This window comes from Mobula hypostoma, chromosome 2 (assembly GCF_963921235.1).
Source record: "Mobula hypostoma chromosome 2, sMobHyp1.1, whole genome shotgun sequence".
Lineage (NCBI taxonomy): Eukaryota > Metazoa > Chordata > Chondrichthyes > Myliobatiformes > Myliobatidae > Mobula > Mobula hypostoma.
This window is the reverse complement of record NC_086098.1, coordinates 77,488,191-77,501,420: the sequence shown is the minus strand read 5'-3', so window position 1 is coordinate 77,501,420 and position 13,230 is coordinate 77,488,191. Positions and strand designations below refer to the sequence as shown.

Below are 13,230 nucleotides of genomic sequence, written 5' to 3'. Positions count from 1 at the left end.
CCTCTCCCATCGGGTAGAAGATACAAAAGCCTATAAGAATGCACCACCAGACTCAAGGACAACTTCTACCCCATTATTAAGAATACTGAATGGTTCACTAGTACAATAAGATGGACTCCTGACACACCACAATCTACCTTATTATGATCATGCATTTTACTTCTAACTGTAACATTTCATTCTCCATTCTATTATAGCTTTTCCTTTGTTCTATCTTATTCCACACTTTCACAATCCTTTGAGTGAAGAACTTCCCTATTGTGTTCCCTTCAAACATTTCATTTTTCATTCTTAACCCATAACCACTAGTTGTAGCCTCAGAGGAAAAAGAAAAATCTGAGTGTGGCTTTACTGTATCTATACTCCTCATAATTGTGTACCTCTATCAATTTTCTTCCCAATCTTCTACATTCTAGAGAATAGAGTCCTAACCTATTCAACCTTTCTTTATAACTCAGGTCCTCATGTTCTAGCAACCTCCTTGTAAATTTTTTCAGCACTCTTTCAATCTTATTTATTTCTTAATTGTAGGTAGGGAACCAAAACTGCGCACATTACTGCAAATTAGGCCTTAACATCATCTTATAAAATTTCAACATAACTTCCCAACTCTTGTACTCAATGCATTGATTTATGAAGGCCTATGTGCCAACAGCTTTCTTTACAACCCTATCTAACTGTGACGCCACTTCCAAGGAATTATGGATCTGTATTCTTAGATTACTCTTCTGCTCGTCTGCACTTCTCAATGCCCTACTGCTCACCATGTAAGACCTACCCTGGATGATCTTCCAAAGTGCGAACTCTGACACTGTCTGCATTAAATTCCATCTGCCATTTTTCTATCTGGTCCAGATCCCCCTGCAAGCTTTGATAGTCTTTCTTGCTATCCACTGCACCCACAATTTTGGAGTCATCCTCAAATTTGCTGATCCGGTTTACCACATTATCATCTGAATCATTAATATAGATGACAAACAACAAAGGACCCAGCAATGATCCCTGCAGAACACCACTAGTCATGGGCCTATAGTCAGAAAAGCAACCATCTACTACCACTCTCTGGCTTCTCCCATGAAGCTAATGTCTAATCCAAGCTACTGAAAAATGTTTTCCAACCTCCCATGCAGGACCTTGCTAAAGGCCATCTAGACATCATCCTCTGCTTTGTCTTCAAATTTGCTGGTAACTTCCTCAAAAAACTCTACAAAATTGGTTAGATATGACTTATCATGTACAAAGCCATATTGACTATCTCTAATCAGTCCTTGTCTATCCAAATACTTGTGGAATTAAAATGTGTGGCCACTGGGAGATCCTGCTTTCTCTGGCGGACAGAGCGTAGGTGTTCAGCGAGATGGTCTCCCAGCCTACATCGGGTCTCGCCAATATTTAGAAGGCCGCATCCGCATCGCACCTATGCTCTGTCCGCCAGAGAAAGCAGGATCTCCCAGTGGCCACACATTTTAATTCCACGTCCCATTCCCATTCTGATATGTCTATCCACGGCCTCCTCTGCTGTCAAGATGAAGCCACACTCAGATTGGAGGAACAACACCTTATATTCCGTCTGGGTAGCCTCCAACCTGATGGCATGAACATTGACTTCTCTAATTTCCGTTAATGCCCCACCTCCCCTTCATACCCCATCCGTTATTTATTTATTATTATTATTTTTTTCTCTCTCTCTTTTTCTCCCTCTGTCCCTCTCATTATTCTCCTTGCCCATCCTCTGGGCTTCCCCCCTCCCCCTTTCTTTCTCCCTAGGCCTCCCGTCCCATGATCCTGTCATATCCCTTTGGCAATCACCTGTCCAGCTCTTAGCTCCATCCCTCCCCCACCCGTCTTTTCCTATCATTTCGGATCTCCCCCCCCCATCCCACTTTCAAATCTCTTACCAGCTCTTCTTTCAGTTAGTCCTGACGAAGGGTCTCGGCCCGAAACATCGACTGTACCTCTTCCTATAGATGCTGCCTGGCCTGCTGCATTCACCAGCAATTTTTATGTGTGTTGCTTGAAGTTCCAGCATCTGCAGATTTCCTCATGTTTGCAGTTAGAATATCTTCAGATCACTTTCCACTACTGATGTCAGGTTCACCTGCTTATAATTTCATGGCTTATTCCTACAGCCTTTCATAAATGACAAAACAACCTTAGCTATCCTATAATCCTCTGGCACCTCACCAGTGGCTAAGTATGTTTTAAATATGTCTGCTAGGACCCTTGCATTTTCTACACAAACCTCGCACAGGGTAAGAGGAAACACCTTGTTAGGTCCTGGGTATCTATCTACCCTAATTTGTCTTACAGAAAATACCTCCTTTTCCTCTGTAATCTGTATGGGTTTCATGAACTCACTGCTGCTTTGACTCTGTGTCTATCTCTCTAGTAAATATAGATGCAAAAAACAAATGAGAAAATCTGCTGATGCTGGAAATCCAAGCAAAACACACAAAGTACTGAAGGAACTCAGTCGGCCAGGCAGCATCTATGGAAAATAGTACAGTCGACGTTTTGGGCTGAGATCCTTCAGCAGGACCGGAGAAAAGAAGATGAGGAGTAGATTTAAAAGGTGGGGGAAGGGGAGAGAGAAACACAAGGTGATAAATGGCTGTAGTAGTGGGTCTGGGTAGCAGGCACATGGTCGAAGAGTCGGAGAGCAGCAACGATCACAGGGGGAGAAGTGAGAGAAGGTTTCACTGAACTCCTGTCGAAGGGAAGATTTAAACGTCTTCAGGGTAGGCATCCCTGGAAGAGTCTTTGCAGTCTAGTAATCCAATCACAAACAACCTCAAAAAATTCCATTTGAGACCTCCCCCCACCCCCCACATCTCTTTCAGCTCCACGCTTAGATTACCACTGCCACTCTGATCTTCCAGTAGAGCTATTTGGTCACGCTGTCCTTTTACTCTCAATATACATATCTGTCGAAGCCCTTAGGATTCTCCTTCACCTTGTCTGCTAGAGCAACCACATGTCTTATTTTAAACCTCCTGATTTTCTTCTTAAGTGTTCCGTTGCATTTCTTATACACCTCAAGTACATCATTTGTTCCTACCTGCCAATACCTGCTCTGCACCTTCTTCTTTTACTTACCCAGGGCCCCAATATCTCTTGAAAACCAGGAACATGCAAACATTGTACTGTCAAAATTTCACTTCTGAAGGCTTCTCATTTTCCAAGTACACTTTTGCCAGAAAACAACCTATTCTAATCCACACTTGCCAGATCCTTTCTGATACAATCAAAATTGACCTTTCTCCAATTTAGAATCTCAACCCGAGGACCAGACCTATCCTTTTCCATAATTACCTTGAAACTTATGGCATTATGATGACTAGATGCAAAGCTTTCCCTTAAACAAACTTCTGTCACCTGCTCTATCTCACTCCCTAATAGGAGATCAAATATCACACTCTCTCTAGTTGGGATTTCTTTCAGTTGATTAAGGAAACTTTTCTGAACACATTTCACAAACTCTTTCCCATCCAGCCCTTTAACAGTATGGGAATCCCAGTCAATACAGTATGTGGAAAATTAAATTATCTAATATCACAGCTATGCGTTTCTTGCAACAGTCATCGATCTCACTACAAATTTCCTCCTGTAAATCCCGCAAATTGTTAAGTAGTCAATATTATACAGTAATCCCTTGAATATGGTCATACATTTCTTATGCCTCAATTCTACCTATAAAACCTGACTCCACAAGCTCTACAGTCTGTCCTGACTGAGCACTGCCATGACATTTTCCCCGACTAGTCATGTCATCTCTGCTCCCTTTAATTCTTCCTGCGCTATCATATCTAATTCCACGTAACCCCAGAACAATGAGCGGCCACTCATGACTGTCCTACAACAAAATCACTAATGGCTTCAACGTCATCATGCTGATCCATGCCCTGAGCTCCACTGCCTTTCCTATAATACTCCTTGCATTGAAATATCCACTGCATTGCTCAGAACATCAGTCCCATCATGCTCAACCTTTTGCGTACTGCAGAAGGGTCTCGGCCCAAAACATCAACTGTACTCTTCTCCGTAGATGCCGCCTGGCCTGCGAGTTCCTCCAGCATTTTTTGTGTGTTGTATGTAGGCTTAACAACATCTTTCTCCACAACCTCTACTCTATCAGTTCTGGTGACCTGGTTCCTATCCGCCTGCAACTCTAGTTTAAACCCCTGTGCAGCACAAACAACCTTCTCGCTAGGATATTAGACCCCTCCAGTTCAAGTGCAAACTGAACTATATCTAGGTGCATATAAATGACATATATCATATGATATATGAATATTTGTATTAATCATGTATGACATATAATGTTATTCTGAAATATTTTCAGATACAATAATACATAAATTTTAAAATGTACAGCATTTTAAATATATATATATCTTAATTTAAAATATATATGCCTATATGGTTTAGAAAGTATGCATTATGATCAGAGATTAAGGGAGCTAGGGCTTTACTCTTTGGAGAGAAGGAGGATGAGAGGAGACATGATAGAGGTGTACAAGATAATAAGGGGAATAGATAGATTGGATAGCCAGCGCCTCTTCCCCAGGGCAGCACTGCTCAATACAAGAGGACATGGCTTTAAGGTAAGGGGTGGGAAGTTCAAGGGGGATATTAGAGGAAGGCTTTTTACTCAGAGAGTAGTGGGGCGTGGAATGCACTGCCTGAGTCAGTGGTGGATGCAGATACACTAGTGAAGTTTAAGAGACTACTAGACAGGTATATGGAGAAATTTAAGGTGGGGGCTTATATGGGAGGCAGGGTATGAGGGTTGGCACAACATTGTGGGCCGAAGGGCCTGTACTGTTCTGTACTATTCTATGTTCTATATTATATGTGAATATATTTTGTAAAATAATAGAAATACTTTAAATAAATATGAATAATAAAACTAGTAATAAAATAATAACAACAATAATTTAAAAATAAGCAAACAAATAAATAATGGTTAGAATAAGAATAAATACACAAACTTGGATCACGCTTGGGGATAAAAGAAGGAATGAGGCAGGATGGGAATATGGGCATTTTTAATGTGCCTTATGCATTTTCATTTGCAGCGCCAACCTGTGCAATCAGGAGCTGATCCTGTCCACGTTCCATTCGCAGTACAGTGCCGTGTTGTGAGCCCAGATGTTTTATAACCTTCCCGGCAGGCATAAGTTATGGAGCTGGAGAAGAGAATACCGTCGCTGTAAACTATTCTCGCATTTTCTGGTGTACCAGGATTCCCACATGACACAGCTACAACAGATGGAAGGAAGGTATTAGTATCCAGGCAGCAATGACATTGAGAGCACTTCAAGGTACAAGCATGTCCTTTGGGAAGTTGCAACTTCGAAGATGATGCAGGTGAAACGATTTATCCTACACCTGTAGTGTTGAGAGCATCATTTAACAATTTAAAATATTGACAAAAAATCTAATTTCTATTCATGAGCTGTTGGCTTCTCTGTACGTTACCACCCCTCCAACAGATATTCTGAATGAACTATCCCTCAGTATCTAACTCTTCATTCATCTAATTTGAAATTCCTCCTTAGACACTTAGTGGCCGCTTTATTAGGTACACCTGTACACCTGATTATTAATGGAAATATATAATCAGTTGATCATGTTGCAGCAACTCTATGCATAAAAGCATGCAGACATGGTCAAGAAGTTCAGTTGTTGTTCAGACTAAACATCAAAGTGGGGAAGAAATGTAATCTAAGTGATTTTGACTGTGGAATGATTGTTGGTGCCAGGCGGGGTGGTTTGAGTATCACAGAAACTGCTGATCTCCTGGGACTCACTTTCAACAGTCTCTTCATTTTTAAATCTTTTTATTAATATATATTCTTCTACAGCTATAAAATACAGAAATTCAACAAATTAGTATATATAATTAATAAAGCTGATGGAAAAAACTTATGTATGCTAATTAAAAAATTAATAAAAGGAAAAGAAGGAAAAAAGAGAACCCCAGCTAACTAAAAAAAACCCACTAACTATAAAACAAAAAAGGAAAAAAAACATTAGGAACCAACTCCTGGAGCAATATGTCTCACAATCATTTATATATATATAAAAGAAGAAAAAGAAAACAACGACCAAATGACATTTATAAAACATAAAATTGGAAGGAAACCATATAAATTGATTCAAATTAAATGATATTATTTAGCAAAAGAGCCCCACCTTCTCTCAAAATCAAATCGGGGATCAAAAGTTCTACCTCTAATTTTTTCTAAACTGAGACATAACATTACTTGGGAAAACTATTGAGTTATTGCAGGAGCAGAGTTAAAAGTCATTCCACAGTCAAAATCACTATTTTATTCCACTTCAATAAAATAGCTCTTCTTGCCAACAATGTAACAAATGCAATTACATGTTGGTTTGAAAATGAAATACTCTGAATGCGATGCGGAACTATTCCAAATAGAACAGTCAATGTATTAGGTTGTAAATTAATTTTCAAAGCTTTAGAAATTGTAGAAAATAAGGATTTCCAAAAAGATTTCAATGAGGGACATGACCAGAACATATGTGACAAAGTAGCTACTTCATTTTTGCACCTATCACAATAATTATCCATATTAGGAAATATTTTGGATAGCCTCTCCTATGTTAAATAATAACGGTGAACAATTTTAAACTGAATAAACAATGATTGGCAAATATCGAAGAAGAATTAACCATTTTCAGAACTCGCAACCAATCTTCATTAACAAAAGTCATATTAAGTTCTCTCTCCCAATCTTGTTTAATCTTGTTTTTTTTTAAAGAACTGTTTGGGGAGAAGGGTCTGCACTGCGCAGGCGCGTGATGTAGCGCGCCAAGGTTTAAAAAGGGAAAATTTCAGCGGTTCTTGTTTCAGTGGAAGCAAGTAGCTGAAGAAGTGAGCGGAAGAATTTCGGGTCGAAAAAGTCGTTTTTTTTTAAAGAACTGCTCGGGGAGAAGGGTCTGCACTGCGCAGACGCGTGACATAGCGCGCCAAGATTTAAAAAGCAGACCACCATATACAGCGGCCATCGTCGGAGTGGACTGAGTCAGAGTGGGGCGGCTTTGGCTCAAACAGGCTTCGGCGAGAACAGGCAGAGGCCAGGGTAGGTTCTGGTAAGTTTTTTGTTCAGATTGTCTAGCGTAGAGAGAATGCCAGGCAGGATGTTGGAATGCTCCTCTTGCAGGATGTGGGAAGTCAGGGAGCCCTCCGGTGTCCCTGACAACGACACCTGCAAGAAGTGCATCCAGCTGCAGCTCCTGACAAACCGCGTTAGGGAACTGGAGCAGGAGCTGGATGACCTGCGGATCATTCGGGAGAATGAGGAGATTATAGATCGTAGCTACAGGGAGGTAGTTACGCCAAAGGAGCAGAGCACAGGAAATTGGGTCACTGTCAGGCGAGGGAAGAGGAAAGGGCAGGCAGAGCAGGGTTCCCCTGTGGCCATTCCCCTCAGCAACAAGTATACCGCATTGGATACTGTTGGAGGGGGATGACTTACCTGGGACTAGCTGCAGTAGCTGAATCTCTGGCACTGAGTCTGGCTCTGCAGTGCAGAAGGGAGGGGGGAAAAGAGGAGAGCGGTAGTGATAGGGGACTCGATAGTTAGAGGTGCAGACAGGAGGTTCTGTGGTCGTGACAGAGAATCCAGGATGGTTTGTTGCCTCCCAGGTGCCAGGGTCAAGGATGTTTCTGATCGATTGCATGACATTCTGAAGTGGGAGGGTGACCAGCCAGATGTCGTGGTGCACATAGGCACCAATGACATAGCAAGGAAGAGTGAAGAGGACCTGGACAGTGAGTATAGAGAGCTTGGTAGGAAGTTGAAAAGCAGGACCTCAAGGGTGGTAATCTCAGGATTGCTACCTGTGCTAGGTGCCAGTGAGGGTAGGAATAGGATGCTCTGGAGGAGGAACAAGTGGCTGAGGAACTGGTGTAAGGGGCAGGGTTTCAGATTTCAGGATCATTGGGACCTCTTCTGGGGCAGGTGGGATCTGTAAAAGAGAGACGGGTTACACTTGAACCACAGGGGGACCAATATCCTTTCAGGGAGGTTTGTTAGTGCTATTGGGGAGGCTTTAAACTAGATTTGCAGGGGGATGGGAACCAGAGTGCCAGAGCTGACAGTGTGGCAGGGGTGAAAATAAATGATATTGAAAGTTTAAGCAAATCCGCTGATAGAAAAGTTGTGAGTGGTGGTAAAAATCTTCTGAGGTGTATATATTTCAATGCTAGGAGTATTGCGGGGAAGGCGGATGAGTTGAGGGCGTGGATTGACACGTGGAATTATGATGTTGCAGCAATTAGTGAAACTTGGCTACAGGAGGGGCAGGACTGGCAGCTTAATATTCTGGGGTTCCGATGTTTCAGATGTGATCGAGGCAGAGGAATGAAAGGTGGGGGAGTAGCATTACTTGTTAGGGAAAATATTACAGCAGTGCTCAGGCGGGACAGATTAGAGGGCTTGTCTACTGAGTCCTTATGGGTGGAGGTGAGAAACAGGAAAGGTATGGCCACATTAGTGGGATTGTATTACAGACCACCCAATAGTCAACGAGACTTGGAAGAGCAAATCTGCAGAGAGATAGCAGACAACTGCAGGAAACAGAAAGTTGTGGTGGTAGGGGATTTTAATTTTCCATACATTGATTGGGACTCCCATACTGTTAGGGGTCTAGATGGTTTAGAGTTTGTAAAATGTGTTCAGGAAAGTTTTCTAAATCAGTATATAGAGGTACCAACTAGAGGGGATGCAATATTGGATCTCCTGTTAGGAAACGAATTAGGGCAAGTGACGGAAGTCTGTGTAGGGGAGCACTTTGGTTCCAGTGATCATAACGCCATTAGTTTCAATTTGATCATGGACAAGGATAGATCTGGTCCTAGGGTTGAGGTTCTGAACTGGAAGAAGGCCAAATTTGAAGAAATGAGAAAGGATCTAAAAAGCGTGGATTGGGACAGGTTGTTCTCTGGCAAAGATGTGATTGGTAGGTGGGAAGCCTTCAAAGGGGAAATTTTGAGAGTGCAGAGTTTGTATGTTCCTGTCAGGATTAAAATCAAATTGAATAGGAATAAGGAACCTTGGTTCTCAAGGGATATTGCAACTCTGATAAAGAAGAAGAGGGAGTTGTATGAAATGTATAGAAAACAGGGGGTAAATCAGGTGCTTGAGGAGTATAAGAAGTGCAAGAAAATACTTAAGAAAGAAATCAGGAGGGCAAAAAGAAGACATGAGGTTGCCTTGGCAGTCAAAGTGAAGGATAATCCAAAGAGCTTTTACAAGTATATTAAGAGCAAAAGGATTGTAAGGGATAAAATTGGTCCTCTTGAAGATCAGAGTGGTCAGTTTGTCCGGAACCAAAGGAAATGGGGGAGATCTTAAATAGGTTTTTTACGTCTGTATTTACTAAGGAAGCTGGCATGAAATCTATGGAATTGAGGGAATCAAGTAGTGAGACCATGGCAACTGTACAGATTGAAAAGGAGGAGGTGCTTGCTGTCTTGAGGAAAATTAAAGTGGATAAATCCCCGGGACCTGACAGAGTGTTCCCTCGGACCTTGAAGGAGACTAGTGTTGAAATTGCGGGGGCCCTGGCAGAAATATTTAAAATGTCGCTGTCTACGGGTGAAGTGCCGGAGGATTGGAGAGTGGCTCATGTTGTTCCGTTGTTTAAAAAAGGATCGAAAAGTAATCCGGGAAATTATAGGCCGGTGAGTTTAACGTCAGTAGTAGGTAAGTTATTGGAGGGAGTACTAAGAGACAGAATCTACAAGCATTTGGATAGACAGGGGCTTATTAGGGAGAGTCAACATGGCTTTGTGAGTGGTAGGTCATGCTTGACCAATCTGTTGGAGTTTTTCGAGGAGGTTACCAGGAAAGTGGATGAAGGGAAGGCAGTGGATATTGTCTACATGGACTTCAGTAAGGCCTTTGACAAGGTCCCGCATGGGAGGTTAGTTAGGAAAATTCAGTCGCTAGGTATACATGGAGAGGTGGTAAATTGGATTGGACATTGGCTCGATGGGAGAAGTCAGAGAGTGGTGGTAGAGAATTGCTTCTCTGAGTGGAGTCCTGTGACTAGTGGTGTGCCACAGGGATCAGTGCTGGGTCCATTGTTATTTGTCATCTATATCAATGATCTGGATGATAATGTGGTAAATTGGATCAGCAAGTTTGCTGGTGATACAAAGATTGGAGGTGAGGAAGACAGTGAGGAAGGTTTTCAGAGCCTGCAGAGGGACTTGGACCAGCTGGAAAAATGGGCTGAAAAATGGCAGATGGAGTTTAATACTGACAAGTGTGAGGTATTGCCATTGGAAGGACAAACCAACGTAGAACATACAGGGTTAATGGTAAGGCACTGAGGAGTGCAGTGGAACAGAGGGAGCTGGGAATACAGATACAAAATTCCCTAAAAGTGTCGTCACAGGTAGATAGGGTCGTAAAGAGAGCTTTTGGTACATTGGCCTTTATTAATCGAAGTATTGAGTATAAGAGCTGGAATGTTATGATGAGGTTGTATAAGGCATTGGTGAGGCTGAATCTGGAGTATTGTGTTCAGTTTTGGTCACCAAATTACAGGAAGGATATAAATAAGGTTGAAAGAGTGCAGAGAAGGTTTACAAGGATGTTGCCGGGACTTGAGAAACTCAGTTACAGAGAAAGGTTGAATAGGTTAGGACTTCATTCCCTGGAGCGTAGAAGAATGAGGTGAGATTTGATAGAGGTATATAAAATTATGATGGGTATAGATAGAGTGAATGCAAACAGGCTTTTTCCACTGAGGCAAGGGGAGAACAAAAACAGAGGACATGGGTTAAGGGTGAGGGGGGAAAAGTTTAAAGGGAACATTGGGGGGGGCTTCTTCACACAGAGAGTGGTGAGAGTATGGAATGAGCTGCCAGATGAGGTGGTAAATGCGGGTTCTTTTTTAACATTTAAGAATAAATTGGACAGGTACATGGATTGGAGGTGTATGGAGGGATATGGTCCGTGTGCAGGTCAGTGGGACTAGGCAGAAAATGGTTCGGCACAGCCAAGAAGGGCCAAAGGGCCTGTTTCTGTGCTGTAGTTTCTATGGTTCTATGCAGTGAGAGGTTATCTTTTTGTAGTAAAAATAAATTATAAATTCTACCAATGGAGCCTCTCACTAAGGGATTCATATTCAAAATGGTGTCCAACAAATCAGATTCTTGCATATATGGAAACGTAGAAACATATTTTTGTAAAAAATATCTAACCTGTAAATATTGCAAGAAATGTGTGTGAGAGAGAGAATATTTACTAATTAACACTTCAAAAGACATCAATCGACCATCGCTAAATAAATCTGCAAAAGAACAAATCCCCTTATTTCTCCGTAAAAGAAAGATGGGATCAGCAATTGAAGGTTTAAATAGCAAATTTCGAAATACGGGACTAGACAATTTAAATTAAAAAGTCCGTAAGGACTGTTTAATAACAGGGTAGAAATTTAAATTGGAAATTTTACCAAGTTGTAAAGGTAATGGAGCTCCTAACAGTGAAGTTAAATAAAATTGATTAATAGCTTTAAATTCCAAATCAATCCAAGCTGGTTTTTGGTTCTTATCGAGACAATATAACCAAAAATATAATTGTTGAATATTAACAGCCCAATAATACAATCTTAAATTAGGTAACACGAGTCCACCATCTTCTTTAGATTTTTGTAAATGAAACTTATTAACTCTTGGTTTTTCATTATTCCAAATAAAGGACAAAATAGCAAAATCAATTTGATCAAAAAATTTTTGGTTTGAAAGATAGATATATTTTGAAAAATATATAAAAATCTTGGTAAGATCAGCATTTTCACGGCATGAATACGACCTATTGAAGAAAGTGTAAGAGGATTCCATCTGGAAAATAATTGTTTCATAGAGTCCAATAAAGGAACTACATTAGCTTTATAAAGATCCCTTTTTTTTTGTAATGATAATACCCAAATATTTAAAAGAATTCACAATTCTAAATGGAATATCCTTACATATAAAAACAGGAACTCAACAGTCTCTTGAGTTTACAGAAAATGGTACAAAATACAGACATCTGGTGAATGGCAGTTCTATGGGCAAAATCACCTTGTTAATGAGAGAGGTCAGAGGAGAATGGCTAGACTGGTTCAAGGCGACAGTAACTCAAACAAGCTCGCATTACAACGGTGGTGTGCAGAAAAGCATCTCTAAATTCACAACATGTAGAACCTTGAAGTGGATGGGCTACAGCAGCAGAAGACCATAAACATACACTCAGTGTCCACTTCATTCGGTACATGAGGTGCGAAAAAGTGGCCACTGAGTGTACTATTGTATTTCTTTATTTTCCTGTAAGAAAATAAATCTCAGGGTAGTATATCTATTTATGACATGTGTGTTTTGGTAATAATTTACTTTGACTTTGACTATAGCCTTACGTTGACACCTACTCATCACATGCAACGTACAGAAGACTACTGATGCTGGTAACTGGAGCATGAATTGATCTGCTGAGAGACAGATTAGCTTTGTTTGTTACATATACATCAAGCACACAGTGAAATGTATTGTTGAATTAGAGGCCATAGGATATAACAAAAGGTTTTCTCTTCAGCAGCAGAGGCTGAGAGGAGGGTTGATAAAGGTTTATAAGATTATGAGTAGCACAGACAGAACATGTGTGAACTATGTTGAACTGTCTAATACCAGCAGGCTTGTATTTAAGGGTGAGAAGGGATAATACACAAGGAGATGTGACGGGCAAGTTGTTTTACACAGAGAGTGGTGAATGTCTGGAATGTGCTGCCTGGGGTGGTAGTAGAGGCAGAAACTTCAGGGAGTTTTAAGGTATGATTAGAAAGGCACTTGAATGTGAGGAAAACGGAAGGATATTGTGTAAGAAGAAGAGATTAGTTTAGTTGGCCATTCGATTACTAACTTAATTGGTTTGGCACAACATTGTGGGCCGAAGGGTCTGTTCCTGTGCTGTAGTATTCTATGTTCTATGTCTGCATTAAATATAGTCAGCAATGATTGGGCTGAGCAGCGCAAGAGTTGCTATGTTTTTGCAACTCAACCTGATGGCATGAACATAGATTTCTCCAACCCACAACTCACTAATCCTAACCCGTCCATCTGCTGCAGGAAATCAGCAGGTCAAGCAAGCAGCTGGAGCGTTGGGGGGAAGGAATTGTCAATATTAGAGATCAAAATCCGCCATGATGAGTTGC

The 13,230-nt window shown here is 41.1% G+C and overlaps 1 protein-coding gene across 5 annotated transcripts in view; it reads right to left on the bottom strand.

Moving 5' to 3' along the window:
• The window catches only part of LOC134341158 (CUB and sushi domain-containing protein 1-like), a 2,430,601-nt gene that overhangs the window by 79,586 nt on the left and 2,337,785 nt on the right, over nt 1–13,230 (bottom strand). For 4 of the 5 annotated variants that reach the window (XM_063038952.1, XM_063038962.1, XM_063038968.1 and 1 more), the window contains one exon: nt 5,086–5,262. In XM_063038952.1, the coding sequence (XP_062895022.1) occupies nt 5,086–5,262 (177 nt within the window). Of the gene's footprint in view, nt 1–2,047; nt 2,099–5,085; nt 5,263–13,230 lie in introns of those variants that run through there. The other variant, XM_063038982.1, reaches the window with a different exon arrangement.